Genomic DNA, 18822 nt, shown 5'->3' with positions numbered 1-18822 from the left:
TTCCTCCCTTTCCCTCAGGAAATGGGTTAAAAACAGCCAGAAAAAAATAACCAGTAGTCGAGAGCTGGTTGAATCTACAAGGTTGATTCATTAGAGGGGTTTTCTAATCTGGGCTGACTTTAACCTAATTTATTGAGCAGAAGGATTTGAATTCAGTCTAAGCCTCCTTTAATGAGGAGGCCACTCGTGGTTTATTCCACCTAAACAGGCTCCCACATGGGTTAAACCTTTTAGAGGGATGAGCACATCCCTCAGTGTGGCTTCAGGACAGGGGCAACTCCCGAAATTCCTCCTCCAGAATTCCTGCTCTCCTCGCCCCACACAAAGCCTTGAGGTTCCATGGGCAGAGCTGGGGAAACTGAGGCAGGTGGGAGCTGCTTCCCTGGGTCAGGAATATCCCATCCCACAGGCCTCTTTCCCCCCAAAACTGTCATGGGAGAGAGAAGGTTGGCACAAAGGGATGGGAAGGACCAGGAAGGATGTGAGAGCTCCTGCTGGAGAGACAAGTGGGAGATCCTTGGAATGCCATGGCTGCATTCTTATGGATGGATCTTTTGTTCCCCATCCCTGGAAGTGTCCAAGGCCAGGTTGGATGGGGCTTGGAGCAACTTGGGATAGTGGGAGGTGTCCCTGGTTGGAACAAGATGATCTTTATGGTCCCTTCCTACCCAAACCATGCTGTGATTCCATGATTCCCAGAACACTTGAAACCCTGGTAGGGATTTGGTGCCACATCCCAGTGCCAGATTTGTGGATGAGCCTAAAGGACACTGGTCTCTGAATCCTGTCATTGAGGAAGGACAGACTATTCCCGCTCAGGATTGTTCTTTTAATTTTTCCATCTAATTCTGGGACAATAAACCTGCTCTTTAAGTCCTAGAATAAAAAAATCAAGCCATAAAAATCCTGCTGTATCCAGGCAGGGATTCCACAAGCTGCCTGAGCCAGCCAGCAAAGCACTGTGAGCATGGGATGGGATGGGAAAGGATGGGATGGAACAGGATGAGAGCTGCCCTCTGCATCTCCCTCTGGAGCCTTTTCCTCGGAAAGTGGGTGAGAAACCAGTGGGTTTCCTCCTGCTGGGAAGTTCTGGGAAGGAGGCAGGCAGGGCTGTGTGTTCCAGCCTGATGCAGGAGCTGTGCCTGTCCCACTCCCCTTGGACACAGCTGATTTCAAGGCAGGGATGTCTCGATTCCAGCTGGAATTTGGTTCCTGGAGCATCCAACCCAGCGGATAATCACAAAGGTGCCCTTAAACTCTGCTGGTTTCTAACAACTCCCTGCCTTTCCTAAAATGCTGGACACATTCCCACCGTTTTTCCTTTCTCAGAGGGTTTTCACTCCATGTTTTTTTCTTTTTAAATCCACTTCACTGCTCTCACAGTTTAATTTCAAGCTCAGCCGAAGCCGAGCTTTGCTGGGAGTCGTTTTGCTGAGGATCCCGTCTGTCTTTACAAGGAAAAACTTGGATGAGCCGTGTGACAGCAGCTCCTCCAGCTGGGATTCTCTCTCCCAGAAATAGGAATGGCTTCGGAGCGGTGCGGGATGGAGGGAACAAATTCCCAGGAGCCCCTTTTTGGGGCGTTTAGAAACATCTGAGTGGGTTTTAGCTGCAGTTTGCAATTGAAAATGGGAAATAATGAGCTTAAACTGGAGCAGGGGGGGATTTAAAGTGGATGTTGGGAGAAGTGTCTAATGGAGGATGGGGAAGCGCTGGAGCTGCCTGGCTGGGAATGGGGTTTCTCCCTCCCAGCATCCAGGGATTTGGGAGTGGGATAGATGAGAACCTTTGGGAAGCATTGCAAGGTGGCAAGTGGTGGCAGGTGGTGCCTGAGTCTGATTTGATGCAGAAGTGGCCTTTCCATCATCCCAGGGAGATGATGTGTCTCTGTCCTGGTGCTTCATTTTTCCTGGCCATTAATTACGAGGTCATTACTTCTTCTAATTACACAGAACTCTGGTTTTATTCTCCTTCCTCACACAGAGGGACCTCGTGGACCTCAACTCTGAGTCAGCTCAAAGATGCCAAAGAGCTTGTTAGGTCTTGGTGGCTTCCCACTGCCAGAGGGCAGGGTTAGATGGGATATTGGGAAGGAATTCCTCCCTGTGAGGGTGGGAAGGCCCTGTCCCAGGTTGGGCAGAGAAGCTGTGGCTGCCCCTGGATCCCTGGAAGTGTCCAAGGGCAGGTTGGAGCAACCTGGTCTAGTGGAAGGTGTCCCTGCCCATGGCAGGGGTGGGACTGGATGATCTTGAAGGTCCCTTCCAGCCCAAACCATTCCATGATTCTGTGATCTGTGGGGGTTCTGTGAATATCCATCTGCAGCTGGAGGAGCTGTTCAGCTACCAATGTAACTTGTAGGCCTGAAGATGGATTAACCTTTGTTCTGGAGAGAACCAACCTCTGAACGAAGCAGTTTGAAGTCTTTGACTTTGACTTGCAGAAAGGACTTTTTCCCTCCTGCTCTCCTGATTCTGGAAATTCAGCTTTGTGGCTCCTGTCAGCAGCATCTCCTCACCTTCGTGCCCACCGTGGAGAGGTCAAGTTTCCCCTGGAGCTGAACGTGGCGTGAGAGCATCAAAATCAGTCACTTTTGCAAGACCGAAAACCTCAACCTGTAATTAGTTAAGAAGGTCTGTAATTAGAAGGATGGTTCCAGCTGAGGTTTAAAACTCGCCTGCAGCTCAGACCAGCTTGGCACAGCTCGCCTTGAAACACTTGCTCTTGCAAAACACACCCTTTCTAAAATAAGGAGCTGCTGACTTTGGGCTGGGTTGAACTTCAGCTTCACAAAAAGGGTTTTTTTGTTCTGTTTTTGGGTGGGTTTTGCTGAGCCATCAGCACATGAGCCAGAGCTGCAAACCTGCCTGGGGAGAGAACGAAGACTTTTCAGCCTTCAGCCCTTATTTACAGATGTTTTTCCTTGATTCTTGACAGGGGAGCAGCTCCCTGGCTTTGCTAATCCATGTGAGCTCCCGGGGCTTTGATACTGGGTTGAATGGGAGCAGTAGGAAGATGGTGTTTGCTCTTTGGAGGCTGAATAAAAGGCTGTTTGGGGTTTGTTGTTTTTAAGGTTGGGTGGTCAAGGGTTGTGGTGTAAGGAAGAAGCTCAGCAGGTTTATTTGAGGCAAAGCCTGGGGCTAAAACAATCGGTTGGAGTGTTTTTCAGGCTTTCCTACAATGTTATCAGAGCCCTGCAGGTCCTGCTTCCTGTGGTGTGAATCCCCATGATAAAAAAGGGGCTCCCTCTTGGCCTTGGCAGTAGGAAAAGAGAGAAATTGTGCTCTGTCTTGTAAAAATAGTTGCATTAGTTCCATTTTCAGGTTAAAACCCCTTCCTTCTTTGCTGCTTTCATGTGGGGAAGATGTAAAATCCCTCCCCCACCTCCTCTGTCGCTCCCCTTCCCAGAGTTCACCCCCTTGGATCCAGCAGTGAGGCCAAATATTGACTCAAATTCCTCACTGTTTCTCATGCACTCCTAAAAAATACATTTCCTAAATGCTGGAAATGGGGAGAACATTTGGAGTGGTTGGAGCAGGACAGGCTGGCAGCTTTGGGATTAAACACAGACGAGTGGGACAACCCCCTCCAAAGCACCATTAATGGGGAGTTCCAGAGCAGAACCTGGGAAGCTGCAGAGTTTGATGAAGAGGAAGATGAAGGCCATGATGTGAGAACCAGGATGTCGTGGATAACAGTGGATGAATCCCTGTGGGAGCCGTCAGGATCACGTCTCTGGCCCAGGTCTTGTGTCCAGGAGAGCTGCAACGCCTGCATCGGATCAGTTGTAGGGGTGGAGCTGGGATCAGTGTGAGGAGCCTGGAAATGGCTCTTAAAATGCTTCTACCTCCCTTTTTCCTGCTGAGCCTGCGTTTCCCAGGGATGGACACGGAGCAGGATGGTGAGTCGGATCCAAAGCTGGCACCAGCTCAGCCCTGATGACACAAAAATGCTTTGTAGCTGTCCAGGTAAAGCACAGCCCCACTCCCACTCCTGAAAGTGGGAATTGGGGTTGGAAATTTGCATCTGGGCTCCTACTACCCAGATTTCTTTTAATTATTTTTTTTATTCCCCTGGTTTTGGGAGCAAATGCTTATAAAGGAGGATTTGTCCATATTAATCAGGATGATGGACAGGTGAGGCCCAAGGGGAAAGTAAAGTGGTTATTGCACAGATAATTGTTACAGATAATTTATTAGGGGTAAATCCAGTTCTTTCATCCCCAGAATTCCTATTTAAAAGCAGCATTTGCTTATATTTCCTGACTCATTCCCTCTTGGGTTCCCACCCTGCACAAAAATGTCCCGGGGTGCCGTACCCATCTCTTCCCAGCCCCTTTCTGCACCAATCCTGTTGTGCCATCCCTTCTCCTGCGGGTGGGAGGAAATTCCTGCTCCCTGCCAGGCTTTGAAGCTGCTGCAGCGCCCCCAGCACCCCATTTTTCCACCCAAAAATATGGAAAAACGGGGCAAAAGGCAGGTTGTGAGCGGGAGGGTCGCGGCGCATCCCTGGACCCAGCCCTCCTAGGAGGGATTTTCCACTTGAGCTTCAGCACAGCTCTTCCCCTCGGCATATTACGGGTGGATTTATCCCTGCCCTCCCCAAACTCCGGCTTTTCCAGCGCATGTGCTGTTTTATCTGCACGGTGCAGAGTCACCCACCCTCCTGCAGACGGGCCGGGGCTGGTGCTCTGTCACTGCAGAGCTGGGGGCGCTGCCCTGAGCCTGAAATCCAGGCTGGGATCCATCCACAGGGAAAAATCTTCCTGCATTGAACAAGCTCTTTCCACTAGACTTTTTTTTAATTTTTTTTCCATCAGGGGGTTGCTCAGCAATATTTTATTCCCTTTTTTTCCCCCCCCCCTATTGCTGAGAGGCTAAAACGCGTCTGGGAAGTGCTGCCAAACAAATAAATGAGGGCAGAAAGGTACCCGCTATTTATTTTGGCTGGCAGAGCCTTCTGCTGGGAATGGGAGGAGGAGGAGGAGAAGGAAAAGGAGGAGGAGGGTGAGTCAGCGTTTCAGTGCTGCAAAGAGCTTCCACCAGGCTGCTGCAAGCGGAGGTTTCCCTCTAGAGGAATCCGCCGTCCTCCGCTCCTCGTTTCACTGAGCACTTCCAGCATCGGGGAGAAGGGGAAAAGGGGCTTTTTTAGGGATGGATTATTCGTGGAGAGAGAGGTTTTCTGCCAGTGCCGGGCTGGTCACCAAAACAAAGGTGTTTGTGCCAAGGAAAGGGGTGGAACGGTGACGGTGCAATTTGAAAACTCGGGGGAAAGTCACAGATTCTGAGGAAACGGCCCCAGGTTGCACCAGTGGAGGTTTAGGTTGAATATTAGGGAAAATTCCTTCATGGAAAGGGTTGTCCAGCCCTGGCACAGCTGCCCAGGGCAGTGGTGGAGTCCCCATCCCTGGAGGGATTTAAAATCCCTGTGGATGTGGCACTTGGGGACATGGGGTCAGTGGTGGCCTTGGCAGTGCTGGGGGAATGGTTGGACTGGATGATCTTAAGGGGCTTTTCCAGCCTAAAGAATTCCATGATTCTTCTGCCTGGAGTTTGCAGCTGAGAGGGGCTTGTGCAGCTCCTGAGCAAACCCCGGTGGGTCCCAGCAGGAATGGGGACAGGAAAAATCCCCTTTGTGGATGTTGTGAGCTCACTCAGGACAGAAAGGAAAATTCCATAGGGGGGTTTCAGAGCAGGAAAACTGGAATCTGACAAAAAAAGATGGATTTGAGTTCTGTGTTTATAGATTTGGCCATTGTCAGCAAGTCCAGCACCCCATGAGCCTCATCATGACTTTATAAGGGCCTGGAGTGACAGGAATGGCTTCCCACTGCCAGAGGACAGGGTTAGGTGGGATATGAGGAAGAAATTTTTCCCTCTGAGGGTGGGGAGGCCCTGGCCCATGTTGCCCAGAGAAGCTGTGGCTGCCCCTGGATCCCTGGAAATGTCCCAGGCCAGGTTGGAGCAACCTGGTCTAGTGGAAGGTGTCCCTGCCCATGGCAGGGGGTTGGAACCGGATGATCTTTAAGGTCTCTTCCAACTCCCAACCATTCCATGATTCTGTGATGACTTGGGGAATGAAGACAGGATCATCTTGGGTGGGTTTGAAGGGACCTCGAGGCTGTTCCTCCACCTGTGCAGGTGCAGTTTGGGGTGAGGGGCTGCTGTGGCATCAACCTTTCCCCCCGAGGAAGGAGCTTCACCCACTCAGCCTTCTGGCAGCTCTGAAGGTCGTTAGCAGGGAGTGCTCATTAGGAGCCTGCAGCTGATTAATGCTCTGGAGCCGTTTAGAGCTGGAGCCCAGCAGAGCTGGATCAGGCTTTGGATGCTCTTACTCAGCACTAAGGGATGTTTAGGCAGAGTCACAAATCATGGATCTTAATCTGGACCAAACCATGGAAGCAAGTGCCAGCGAGGAGCAGGACGAGCAGAGGGAGGGCAGTGGGGTGTGACATTGCACCAACCCCACATCGTGGTGGTCCAGCTTGGGCTTTGCCGCCTTCTTTTTCCAGCTGGAAAGGAAAATTTACCATGTTTTGCCCTGTTAAAACCCATTTGTGGATGTTGTGAGCCTCTTTAGATCATGAGCAGCTGTGGTTCTCTTCTGGGAAGCTTAAACATGAGGGTGATTAGGGAAAAAGGTGCAACCACACGCTGATTCCCGGGTTGGGAATGCCGGGAGACGTCGGCTTCCAAGCAGAGACCGGCTCCTGGTCTCTCTGGGGTGGTTTGTGCCTAAAGGTCCATCAGCTTCTCCCATCACTTCTTCTGGGGATCTGTGCACACCTGTGAAGAGCTGGGCTGCCCAGGGTGGTTTTTCCACCCTGGTCCGAGCAGGAGAGGACACGGAGACACGTCGGAGCACGGCCGGGACGTTTGGGGACCGGGATGGGCACGGCCACCACTGCTTAGTGACAGCAGGAGAGGGCACCCACGAGCTGTCTCTGCCCACAAGTGAGCTGCAGGTTTGAGTAGAAATGAAGGTTTTGAGCCTTCTTGTGTCCCTGGATCCCTAATTCTGCTCAGTGGTGTCCAGCGCAGCGTCCGGTGGCTGCTGGAGCCGAGCCCGTCGCTCCCGGCCGCTTCCTGTCCATGTTTTTTCCACCTAAAAACTGGGATAAGGGGATTTTGGTGCCATTGATGGCATAAATAAGCACCTTTCCAAGGGTGATGCATGAGGGGGGCTCTGAAGCTGCCAGAAGTGGGACCACATGGTTGGGGCATCGCTCGTGGTCCGAGGGGCGCTGCTGGCTGTCGCCCTTCCTGCTTTAAAGCCAACCGGCTGCACCAGCCCACAGCGTCAGCTTTTGCCTCAAGATGGCATTTTTGTGCTTTAAAACGTGTCCAAGGTGTTTTGTGCATCCACAATAACGGGAAAAGAGTTGTCCAAGCAACTTTTTTTTGCTTGATTTTGTGTCTGACTCTGATCTTCCGGTGATTCCTGCAATCCCTTCCAGCAGCTCAGGAGGGAAATCCCGAGTTGTGACCCCAGGGCTGGACAGACCCTGTGGATGGTGGCAAAGCAATTCATTTATTCATTCCTTGTTAAACTTTGATATGCCCAGTGCTGGTTGATCCATGTCCTTGTTTCTCCCAAACCAAAAGTGGGAGCTCTGAAACTTGTGGCCGTAATCCCAATGGATCAGTTCTGGTGCTGAGTGCCCCTATCCTGGGGATGGGAATGCTCCTTCCAAGGGTGAATCAAGGGGATGGGGGCTCAGGAGAAGGGAGAGTGGCAGCTGGAGCACTGGTTGGGGTGTGGAGTGTTCACACCACACGCTTTGGGATGTGAAAACCACTGAGCCTGGTGAGCCTTCCTTGGGGGTGGTGATGCACGTTGCTGGAGTTGTTCCCAAAGGAAGGTCAATGAAATCCCAAAGAAAGGTCAGTGTAGTCCCTCTTGAAAAGGCAGCAAAGAACTGGCCTCCTCCAGGGGACTGAGAGTCTGAATTCAGGATGTGCTGAATCCCTTCCTCCTCCTTGGGGTTCCCCATGGGGGGTTTCCAGGCATCTTGGGATCTGAGGCCAGAAGTGACACGACAAAGGGCATGTGGGAGGCTGGGCAGAGTCCAGAATGGAGCCAGGGTCACATCCTGCTCCTTCCTGCCTGGCTCTTGTTCCTTGGCCACTTAGAGCTGTGCTCCCCCCGATCCTGTGCAAGAGGGAGCTCCATGTCTGCTGCCATCCTGGTAGTGTTGGCAAACAAGTCATGAGGGACTGGGGTAAGCTGGGAAAGACTCCCGTGTGCCTTTACTGGTTCAAGCAATCCCGATCCAAGGGCCCAGCCCGGCTCCTCCTGCACAACCTGCCCTTGGTTGGGGCACCAGCGTCGGGACCAAAATCTGAGCCGAGTCCTTGGGCTGCAGGAGGTGGGAAAAACCTCTCAGGCTCCTGAGCTTGCTGAGGCAGAGAGGGGAACGTGGAGGACTGTTCTAGGAGAAGGGCTGCCCTTTCCTTTGTGTCGTGCATGCCCTTTCCACGCCTTGACTCCATAATCATTGCTCTGCCTAACAAGAGCCGAGAATGTGTTTGGTCATTGCATTGCTTGGACCGAAGCGTTTGTGGTGTGTGTGGTGTGTGCTCACAGCTCTGTCACAGCATTAACCAGGAGGACTGTTTTGTCTTCCCTCCACAGCCTGGAAGTGTCTCCTCAGGTAGAAACCAGCTCAGATGCTCCTTCTCATTTTCCTCCCTGCTCCCCCGCCCCGTTTCCTCCTGCCCATCTCGCTCGCATGCCAAGCTCTAACCTCCCTCCCGCTACTGGAGACAGTCAGGCCGGATGCTTGTCCCCCACCAACCCATTCCTCAACTCCCTGCAGAGCAATCCCTTCTTTGAGGACCTCCTCGCTGACCAGGTACTAAATTCTCCTTCACCTACTCACTTTTTCTCTAGTTTCCCGTGTGGGCCGCATGCTTCACCAGAGGTCGCTGGGAGCTTTTATTCCTCTGAGGATTGCAGTCCCTCTGCCTCCCTAAGGCACACAGACCCAGAGAGGGAGTCTCCAGCCAAAAGCATTGGTGTCCCCGTTCCTGAAACCACTCCCCCATCACAAGGAGACCTTCCTCCTCCGGACACCAAACCCGCTGTCCCTCCGCCACTCTCGGAGTGGGACGATACCTTCGATGCCTTTGCCACCAGCAGGCTCAAGCCAGAAGGGAAGAAGGAAAACTTCTTTGCTTCCCTGGCAGCAGAGGGCATGGCTTTCATCGATGATGCTGATGCTGCCAGCCCAACGGAGAGAGCAGCCAAGCCAGCCCATGAGAAGGGCACACAAGGATTCGAAAAGGCCGATTCCCAAATGGGCGGTGAAATACCCGCGGCTCTTCGGTCTTGGACAAATTTCTCCAGTTTAGATGTGGGGGCCAACTTGGTGAGCACAACCCAGGAGGCCACGGTGATAGAGGACGTGCTGAGCCCCGTGTCTGCAGGGTCCATGGGGAGGAGGAGGAAGAGCAGCACGCCCATGGTTTGGACAGCCGCGTTTGCGTCGGGAAACTCCGCGGAAAAAGAGGCTTCGACAGCACTGACCGCTGGAAGTAGCACCAGGGAGGGAGGGGACGGTGATGAGGAGGAATCCTCTAGTGCAGGGACAAATGGCTGGATGACCATAGCCACCGAAACTGCTCCTGAGCCCTCAGAGAGCACCCAAAGCGTGGCTGAGGAGCGCGTGGGTCAGGACAGCGTGTTCGGCCCACGACCCGCCTTCCTCGGCGACGGCGCCTTCGAAGCCAACAGCGCGTCCCGTGCTGCCGCCCGTGTGCTGCCCAGGAGCACCTTCCCCCCCGAGCTCGCCCCCGAAACCCTGCCAGGCAGCAACGTGGTGGCCGTGCCCCCGCGGGTGCTGGCGGAGGTGGCAGCACGGCCGCTCCCTGCCCCTCCCGAGCAGGGGACGGAGCTCCAGGGCGCGGGGAATGAGGAGGACGCGTTCGACATCCGCACGTCGGTGTACCGGCTCCAGGCCAGCATGAGGCTGGAGGCCAGTGAAAGCCTTGTAAAGCTCAGCTCTGACATCCGTGAGAGGCACGTCGTCCTCTCCCCGTGGACGGGGACCCAAGAGCGGGAGGAGATCGTGGCCGGCTCGGCGGTGCCGCCCCCAAAACCTCCCCGGTGGTTCGCGGCCGCCGGCGTCGGAGGGGACGGGGAAGAGGAGGAGGCTCGTGGCCCACAACAAGGCAGCGAGGAGCGAGGGGAAGACACCGAGCGCCCAAAAGCAGATGTGGAGTTGCCAAGGAGCCGTGTGAGCAGCGAGCCCTCTGTCCCGGCATCTCCCAGCCCTCCTGCCCTGGGAGTGGACATCGCCGAAGCCGGGAGGGAGTTTCTGGTCTCCAAGGGTGCTGAGTGTGCGGACTCAGCAGCGAGAGCCAGCGAGCTGGGAAAAGGGGACACCTCTCTGGGGGAAGACCCATCGGAGATGAACGAGACGGATGTGGCTGAGCAGTTCGAGACCTGCGCATCCAAGTTCTCCCTGGACGGATCAGGCCAGTCGGGTGCTGAGCAGAGCTGGAGCCAGCCCCGTTTGTCCCCTCAGACGGGGCCCACAGACAATGCCAAGTGGGAGATGGCCTCCGCACAGGAGCCATTCCCTGAGGAGCTCAACGTTTCAGGACTAAACCCACCTTCCAAGCTAGGCCTGAGCCAGCCGGAAATGTTCTGGACGGCTCTGGAAGAGCAGGAGGAGGCAGCTGCTCATCCCGCTGGTCTCAGCCCAAGGTTAGCGCGTGGGGAGAGCCCACCCCGGCCGCAGCCGGCATGGGATGATGGTGAGGGGCAAGAGGGACACCGGCCTGAGCCTTGTGCCCCCATGGCAGTGGCCAGCCCTCCTGAGGAGGCAGAGCAGGGCAGACCCCCCCGCAGCGAGCCCGAGGGGCCGTGGCACTCGGCAGACAGCAGGATAGACTTCAAGAAGGCGGATTTCTGGAAGCCAGACAGGGCGGAGGAGAGGCCCAAGCAGGAAGCTCCGTCCCCGAAAAACCCCTTTACTCTGGCCCTCAGCCCGAACTCCCCAAGCAACCCCTTCGTGGAGACACCCCCAGACCCCCCCCTCCTCCCTGCTCAAGCTGCGCTGCCCGAAAAGCTTGACCAGGGCGACTTCAGCTTTGCCGGCCTCCACGAGGAAGCCCTCGGGCAAGGCTTCCTGCCCGCTAACCCCACCGCCGGGCACCCGCTCGTGCAGCCTCCCTTCCCGCATGCCAGCCAGCCCTTGGCCTTCTCCACCCCTTTCCTCGTGGCTGCCACTAACCCCGAGCAGTTTGGTTTCCCCTCCCCTGCCGTGTTCCCCGCGAGCCTCCGCGGGGTCCCCGCCGCCTCCAGCCGCGCAGCCGCCCAGCCCTGCCCTTTGCCGCAGCCCGGGGACACACAGGCTTCAGCGCTCGTGGTTTTGCCCAGGGAGACACAGCCAGCTGAGAAGCCCCTTTTCCAGCAGACGACCAGGTGAGCTACTCCGGGGAAGGCGAAGGGTGTGTTAGTTTTGGTAGAGGTGAGTCCCGACTCCCTTCCTGGAGGACCCCGGCGCGGTGTCGGCAGCTCCGTGTGCGTTGCTGCAGGTCCTCTTCCCTCACCTTCCCGTGGTCCCAGAGGGTCCAGCCTGAACTGGTTGAAGCCTTGGCTTTCTGGGATCACGGAATGGCCACTGGTGTCCTGTGTTTTCCCTAATGAGGGCAAATGGTTCGAGGCATCCACGATTCCCCCCCAGCCGGAAATTCAGCCACTGCACCCGCGTTTCCCTCAGTGCTAATTTTGGCTCCATCATCTTCCCCGTGCTTGCAAAAATAAATGCCTTCTCCATGGCTGCCAGGAGAGCTCCCGGCCGTTCGTGCTCTCCTGAGTTCCCTCATGGCATGTGCACAGCTGCTGCCCCTTCCCTTTCCATTCATTCAGCTTTGGTTCCTTTCCTTTGGAATGCCCATCAGGTACTAAAAAAACCTTCTTCTCTCCATAGCCAAAAAAAAAAAGAGAGTAGTTTCACCAGGGCAAAATTCTCCCCTCCCTCCTGCCGAGATGCCCGTTGGTTATGAGGCAAGTGGGATTTAGCCTTGAGGATAACGGGAATGGGAAGGGGGATCCATGGTGGAAAGAAGGGAATGTTCCTCCTCCCAGGCCAGTTGTGGGCTTGTAGAAGCCATGAAGTAAAGATGGTGAGTTTTGGGCATGGAGCTTTGCTCTGTGTCCTTCAGTTCATCAAGTTTTCCTGGTATTCCCTCCCCTGCTCTGCCCAGGCAGGAAAAGGTTGTCCTGGGCTCTGTCTGCCCAAGGATCAAGCTCTTACGGTGATTTATTGAGCTCTAGCAGGGATTTACTTGATCAGCCTTGCTGATCATGAGGCAAATGGAGCTTCACGGGGGCACTGAAATGGTAAAATCCCACCTGGCCCAAGAACAATGTTGGTCACAGCCCTGGGGAGAGAAAGGGGAGAAGGCTGGGCCAGCAAAACTCAGCTGAGCTCCAGCCCTTCTTCATGGGATCCTTCCTTGGCTTGAGAGCGGATTTGAGGAGCAAAATGGTCTCAGGAGCAAGAACTGGGGCTGTTGGCTGATAATTTTTCTTATTACTTAGTCCAGATCCTCAAATCATTTTTAATTGGATTATTCATCCCGCAGCAGATAACCTGGTTCAAAATTTGCAGGGATGGGATACAGAAACCTCCTGAACCTTGGCGTGTTTCATGGAAAGAGAAGTGTCCTGCAGTCCCAAAGGGTAAAATGAGGCAGTGAGGGAAGTACAAGACTCTCTGTGTCGATAAGACAAGCTCATGGTCATCTTCAAGCTTGGTTGTGCATCCATCCAAGGCCTGGCTGGCTCCTGGGATGGAAATGGGCTTGGACCTGAGGGCTGGTCGTCCTATCAGTGCTGGTTTCTGTCGTGACACACAGCTGGGAAGTCCTGGAACTTCTCTGCTCTGGTTCCTGCTGTGATTGAAGAGCCTTTGAAGAGTTTCCAGGTGTCTCTGGAAAGCTTTGAGGTTCTGCAGTGCTTCATAAGACTGGGGAGAAGTGATAATTGTCATGGGGTGAAGAGAGGAAAGCTGGAAGGGACCTTTTCCAGGTGCCCATGGCCACGCTTCCGTTTCCCAGAATCCTCCCCTGTTAGGATGGCACATGGACAAGAAAAGCTATGGCAGAAAAAAGGTGGAAGGAAAAAGGGAAGACTTCAACCTTAGGACAGGCATTAAAGCTTGGCTTTAGGGACACTTTTTGGGACAAAAGTGTCCTTTTTGTTCCATCAGGCGAAGGAGGAGCTGGTACCTGGTGTGGATTGTTGAGAGTCTGTTGTGCTGGGGTTGTGTGTCCTCCTCAGGAGAGCTGGAAACCGGGTGTGGGGTCCCATGTCCCCTTCCCAAGTGGCCAGAGGGCTCTGCTGGTCATCTTGTGTGGCCACTGGGGTAAGGTGGGTGCTCAGAGCATCAGCTGTGACAATCAGGTGTGTGGAGGGTCCTTGTCGCTTTAAGAAGGGTGAAGTGGTGCCTTCACTGCTGGGAAGGTGACTTTGGTGACATCCCTGGGACAGGTGGGACCTCAGGGACAGTCCTTTAGGGACTCTGCTGCCTTGGAGGGGTGCAGCAGTTGTGCAGCTCCTCAACCATCCCTGAGGAACTTAGGTGTGTGACTATTCCAGTGTGCCATGGTGCTGGCAGGTGACAGGACCGGAGACATCACAGGTGCCAGGGTGATGTTGGCACACGCTGCTTTGTGCCTTCCTCACGTCAGGGGTGCAGCACAACCATCATCTGCTGAAAATGAGGCTTCAGGTTAAATCACAGTGTCTGTGATCTAAATGCAGTCCTTGTAGAGCCCTTGGAGCTTGGAGAGTGGCCTGGCACATCCATGGATAGACCTGGGAGATCTCATCCCGAGTTCAGTCATTCCCTTTCATCCTGGAGTCCCTTTCTCCATGGAGATCTGACCCTTAGATGCTGTGTGCTGCTCCACAGCAGATCGATTCCCTTGGATTTGCCCTTTCTTGTCTCATTCCCTGTGAGAAGCATTTTAATGGGGTGATAAAGACTTAATTTCAGAGGGATTTTTGTCACTGTGCTCAGCAGTGACCTTGGGAGTGTCGGTGAAGCTGTGACACAGCAAGGCTGGCTCAGAGAAGGGGGACAGGGCTGGGCCACTCTCACCCTGAGAGGTTTCACCCAGACCTGTTAAGCTCCACCTTGGACTTGGGTCCACTCAGTGTGAGGAATTAGTTCTCCCAAGTTCACGTTCATCAACCAGCGGATGGAAGCAGGTCCAGCTTCTTGGAGGATCCATCAGAACTTCAGACCTGGCTGCGAGGTGTGAAACAGCCCCTGCTCCCCTGGAAGGACCTGGTGCCAACCATCCTGGGGCAGGTGCAGGGGGAGGAATGCCTCCAGCTTTTGGACCTTCTCAGAGTGACCAGTGGAGGGGGCAGAGCCCTGCACACACCACTCCCTGAGCAGGAAAGAGTGGGATTGTGATTTATTTTTAAAAATACCTTTTCCAGCTCTGCAGAAATGACTGTTCCCACTGGCTGTGGGCCTGTGACCAGACTTGCAGTGGGGAACATCCCCCTGCTTTCAGAATGCATCCAAACTATCCCACTGGCATCCCAAGGCTGGATTTTGTTCTGTAGAGTTATACTAGTTTGGTCCCAAGGTTTGGACACCTGTGGTGTCTCTGTCCTGGCTGTGGGGATGCACCAGGTGATGGTGACATTTGGAGCTGCTTATGTTCAGGTCTGGCTGTGATAAGGAGTCCTGGTGTCTCCCCCAGTGTTCTCCTCACAACTGCTGGACCGTTTGTAGCCTGGTGGTGACAGCTCTGGTGGTGCAGGGTTTGGTCCCCCAGTAGGGAGCTTTTGAGGCAACTTCTCCAAGCCCTGACACTCAGTGGGCTCCCAGTGAGGTCCATGGATCCCTCTTCATCCTTTCAAGCTGCCCAGGAACCCTGGGCTGTGTCCACATGCTTGAACAGCTCTGACAAGAGTTCATAGAATCACAGAGTATCCTGAGCTGGAAGGGACCCACCAGGATCATCCAGTCCAACTCCTTGCCCTGCACAGACACCCCAGCAATCCACCCTGTCCCTGAGAGTGTTGTCCAAACCCTCCTGGAGCTCTGGCAGCCTTGGGGCTATGCCCACTGCCCTGGGGAGCCTGGGCACTGCCCAACCACCCTCTGGGGGAAGAACCTTTCCCTGAGATCCAACCTGAGCCTGCCCTGGCACACCTCAGGCTGTTCCCTCAGTTTCCTGGTCACCAGAGGAAAGAGATCAGTGCTGCCCCTCCACTTCCCCTCATTAAGGAAGCTGATCCTTTGGCTTGTTGGAGCTGCTCAGTGGCTACCAGTGTTGTCCTCTCCTAACACATGGTTGGCAGGAGGCATCACAGTGGTTGAAGAGAACTTCCAGACCATCAGCATGACGGGGAGACAGTTTGGGACATCCTGATCCCACCACCATGAACAAGGTACAAGGACACCAGCCCCGTTTGGACACACAGCAGTTGGGATTGTCACCCTTTTGCAGGGTGGCTGCTGCACCCCATGAGAGCAGAGGCTTTGCAGAGTTCCTGGGTAGATGTTTGGATCTTTCCCTCCCAGGGATGGTGCCCAGGTTTGCCTGTTCCTCGGATCTTTCCATCCCAGGGATGGTGCCCAGGTTTGCCTGTTCCTTGGATCTTTCCATCCCAGGGATGGTGCCCAGGTGTGCCTGTTCCTCAGATCTTTCCATCCCAGGGATGGTGCCCAGATTTGCCTGTTCCTTGGATCTTTCCATCCCAGGGATGGTGCCCTGTTCCTTGCAGGAAGGTAGAATCAGGTCACTTCTCTTTCCATCCTGCTGAAAGCAAACAGACTTTGTTTAAGCGAGAAAAAAAACCTTTTGGGTGAAGAGTGAGGCAAAAATAAATGAAAATGTTAATTCCCCCTTAACTGACTTCTCACTCTCCCTTTTGGCCCAGTGGAGGGGGACAAATTCTGTGGTGGCTTCCAGGCAGGTGGAGCCCAACTCTTGGGCTGGAGCATCGCTGAAGCATCAGTGGTGACCTCCTACTCTAATTTTGGGGGCTCCTGGACAATACAATGCCCTTCTGGGCATCCTCTGATCACACTGCACCCGGGTTTGATCTTCCCATGGGCGCCAACACCCGGCAGCCTGTGGGAGTTTTGACCCACAGCATTCCCAGTGTGGAGTGAGCACGGTGTGGACGCAGGGCCTGGTCTGTGTCTCAGCCAAACACGTGTCCTGGAGCTCCTGTTCTCCTCTCTGGGTGGAAATGGCTCCATGGGCTGCCTGCTCCACAGGGCGCTGCTTCTCCTCGCTCTCCTCGGAGCAGGAGAGCTTTGGGCAACACAGCCGCAGGATTTAGGTGTGTCCAAAGCTTCCAAGTGGGTTCCATCCCTGTAAAATCCGCAGGGAGGGGCAGCAGTGTCGCTGCCCAGCTCGGGAGGGTGTTATAACTGTCCCACCTTGTTCTCCCCAGTCCCCACCCGGTGAAGCCCATCAGCGCCGCGGTGCAGGAGGTCTCTGCTGAGAGGAAGCAGCAGCACAGATCCAGCCTGACCTCAGCACTGAGCAATGGCCTGGAGAAGCTGAGGACAGTCACCACGAGCAGTGTCCAGCCCGTGGCCCCGACCTCCCACCCGGAGAAAACGGACTCCAAGAAGTTAAAGGTAGGAACCCTCCGCCTCAGAGGTGAGAGCTGCGCCCACACCTGCTCCAGGTGTCCCACAGCCGGGGGCACAGGGGCAAAGAACTGGTGTTGGAGGAGGTAGAACAGGGTCCTGGCACAAGGTGAGTATTAATCCTGGATCCTGGTTGCTCAGGATGGATGTCAGACTCCCACCAGCCTCCCTTCCTCCGTGACCTGGTCTCTGGACCTTCTCATCCCATCATTGTTCTCCCATTGCTTGCTTCGGTTTGGGGTTTTTTATTGTTCAGTGTGTGAGTGAATCCCTGGTTATAGAACCATGGAATGGTTTGGGTTGGAATGGACCTAAAAGACCATCTTGTTCCAACCCCCTGCCACGGGCAGGGACACCTTCCACTAGACAAGGACAACCCTGCTGCACCCTTTGTGGTGCCACAGGTAGTTCAGGTTGTGGGTTATGAGCATCTCAGCTTTTCTGGGGTGAGGTCTGGGTGGGTCCTGCTTCTCTATGATGCTCCAGCCTTTCCAGATTTGGAAAGAAGACAGACAGAAAAATAGGATTGCTCTGGTTGTCGCTGCACCCTGCAAACATTAAAGGGAGCAGGGATGTTAATTTGATTCATTGGATGTTCCTCTTGGTTTCTACCACAGGATCCCACCGTGCCGGACCAGTCAGCCAAGTATTACCACTTGACCCACGACGAGCTCATCCAGCTTCTGCTGCAGAGGGAGATGGAGCTGAGCAAGAAGGAGGAGCACATCCACGAACTGGAGAACTACATTGACCAGCTGCTGGTTCGCATCATGGAACAGTCTCCCACGCTCCTCCAGATCCCACTGGGGGAAGGCAACACCAAGTAACCTCTGCCCAGAGACCAGCAGCACTCGCCTAGAGCACTTCTCCAGTTAAACACGCTGCAAACATCCCTGCACTCCCCCCTCCTCTTCCAAGAGGGCTCCAGTGGCTTCCGTTCGCAGAGTTTAGCGGGAAAGGTTGTCTGCTCCTTCCCAGCCCAAGCTTCTCCCAGCTCTGGCTCCAGGGAACTGTAGGGTGGATGATGGGCAGTCGTGCACCCTATGGGGAGGAGCAGAGCCCTCCACCTGAGGCAGATGCCTCCTTAGGTTCCTGTCCTTGTGACCAAGTGCCATCTTCTTGGGCGCTCACCCTGCCAGTGCTTTAAGCGGCTCATGGACATTTGAGAGCTGGAAACCACCTCGCCCACGACTTCATCCTGCTGCTGCTGCTCTTCTGCCCACACTCTTCCTCATCTCTCTTCTGAAGTGGTGTCCCCTGGCTGGAGGATAGTGTTGAACTGGTTGAGGACAGCGGGGATGTTTAACCCAGGAAAGCTCTCCCAGCACGTTAGTGACTGCAGAGCAGGGCTGTTGTTGGATGCCTCCTCCCCTTCCTGCCCCATTAACCCCCCAGAATGAAGGGTCTGTGTCTGAAGAGCCAGCTCCAGTTTGTGCCAGTTCCTGACCGCTGGGAGATGCTACACAAAGGGACAACAATGGGGTTGGAGGCCATAAAGGACTTGATCCAATGTCACTGCCTGACCATGAGCTGTGTTGGCTCCTTCACTCCGTGGGTGCAGAGTGGTGATGCTGCCTCAGCTCCTCAAAACTCAGCTTGCAGCATGGAAAAGTGATGGTTGGTGCACCGTGAGGGCTCCAGGAAATCTTCCTGCTTCCCACCCAACCCATCCCCAGCCTGGCTGTGCCTCGGGGGGATTCCTTTGTGTATAAACCACAGCTCAATTTTCTACTCAGTATCCCGTGGGAATTGCTCTCCACGGCTGCCCCCACCGTTGGCTCTGTGTTGTCTTTCCCAACCCAACAGGAAAATGCCATTGGACCAAAGCTCATGGATGTCTGACCACCTGGCCACCTCTGCATGACATCCTGTGGGATCAGGCTCCCACCAAACACTCCCTGTTGCAGCACACATTCCAGGAATCCTGGCAGACCCTCTTCCAGCCACTGTTAGTGCCGAGCACCGCTCCAGCTGGATCACATCCACATGCCAGTGTTGGATCTCTTGGGCCCAGCTCTGCTGGGAGCTGAGTACTTCCAGCTGCTGACCATGGAGTGACCATCCAAAGGGCTCTGATTTAATGAGAATCCAGCACAGATTTGGGGTTGGAGATGCTGTGGAAGGGGATAGAAAGGGTGTTGCTCCATCTCTCATCCTGCCAGGATTTTGTCTAGAGAAGCGGT

The 18822-nt window shown here is 54.5% G+C and overlaps 1 protein-coding gene across 1 annotated transcript in view; it reads left to right on the top strand.

Annotated features, from left to right (window-relative positions):
- Positions 1 to 18370, top strand: part of RAB11FIP5 (RAB11 family interacting protein 5) — a 33932-nt gene extending 15562 nt beyond the window's left edge. Inside the window, exons 3-5 of the mRNA XM_027701921.1 lie at positions 8505 to 11427; positions 16438 to 16627; positions 17257 to 18370. Coding sequence (XP_027557722.1) covers positions 8505 to 11427; positions 16438 to 16627; positions 17257 to 17466 — 3323 coding nt within the window. The 3' untranslated portion in view covers positions 17467 to 18370. The remainder of the gene's footprint in view (positions 1 to 8504; positions 11428 to 16437; positions 16628 to 17256) is intronic.
- The last annotated feature ends 452 nt before the right edge of the window (positions 18371 to 18822 follow it).

The sequence above is a fragment of the Neopelma chrysocephalum genome, unplaced genomic scaffold (genome assembly GCF_003984885.1).
Source record: "Neopelma chrysocephalum unplaced genomic scaffold, ASM398488v2 Primary Assembly neopelma1_174, whole genome shotgun sequence".
In the NCBI taxonomy this organism is placed as follows: Eukaryota; Metazoa; Chordata; class Aves; order Passeriformes; family Pipridae; genus Neopelma; species Neopelma chrysocephalum.
Note: the sequence above shows the minus strand (reverse complement) of the source record. Positions and strands in the feature narration are given on the sequence as shown.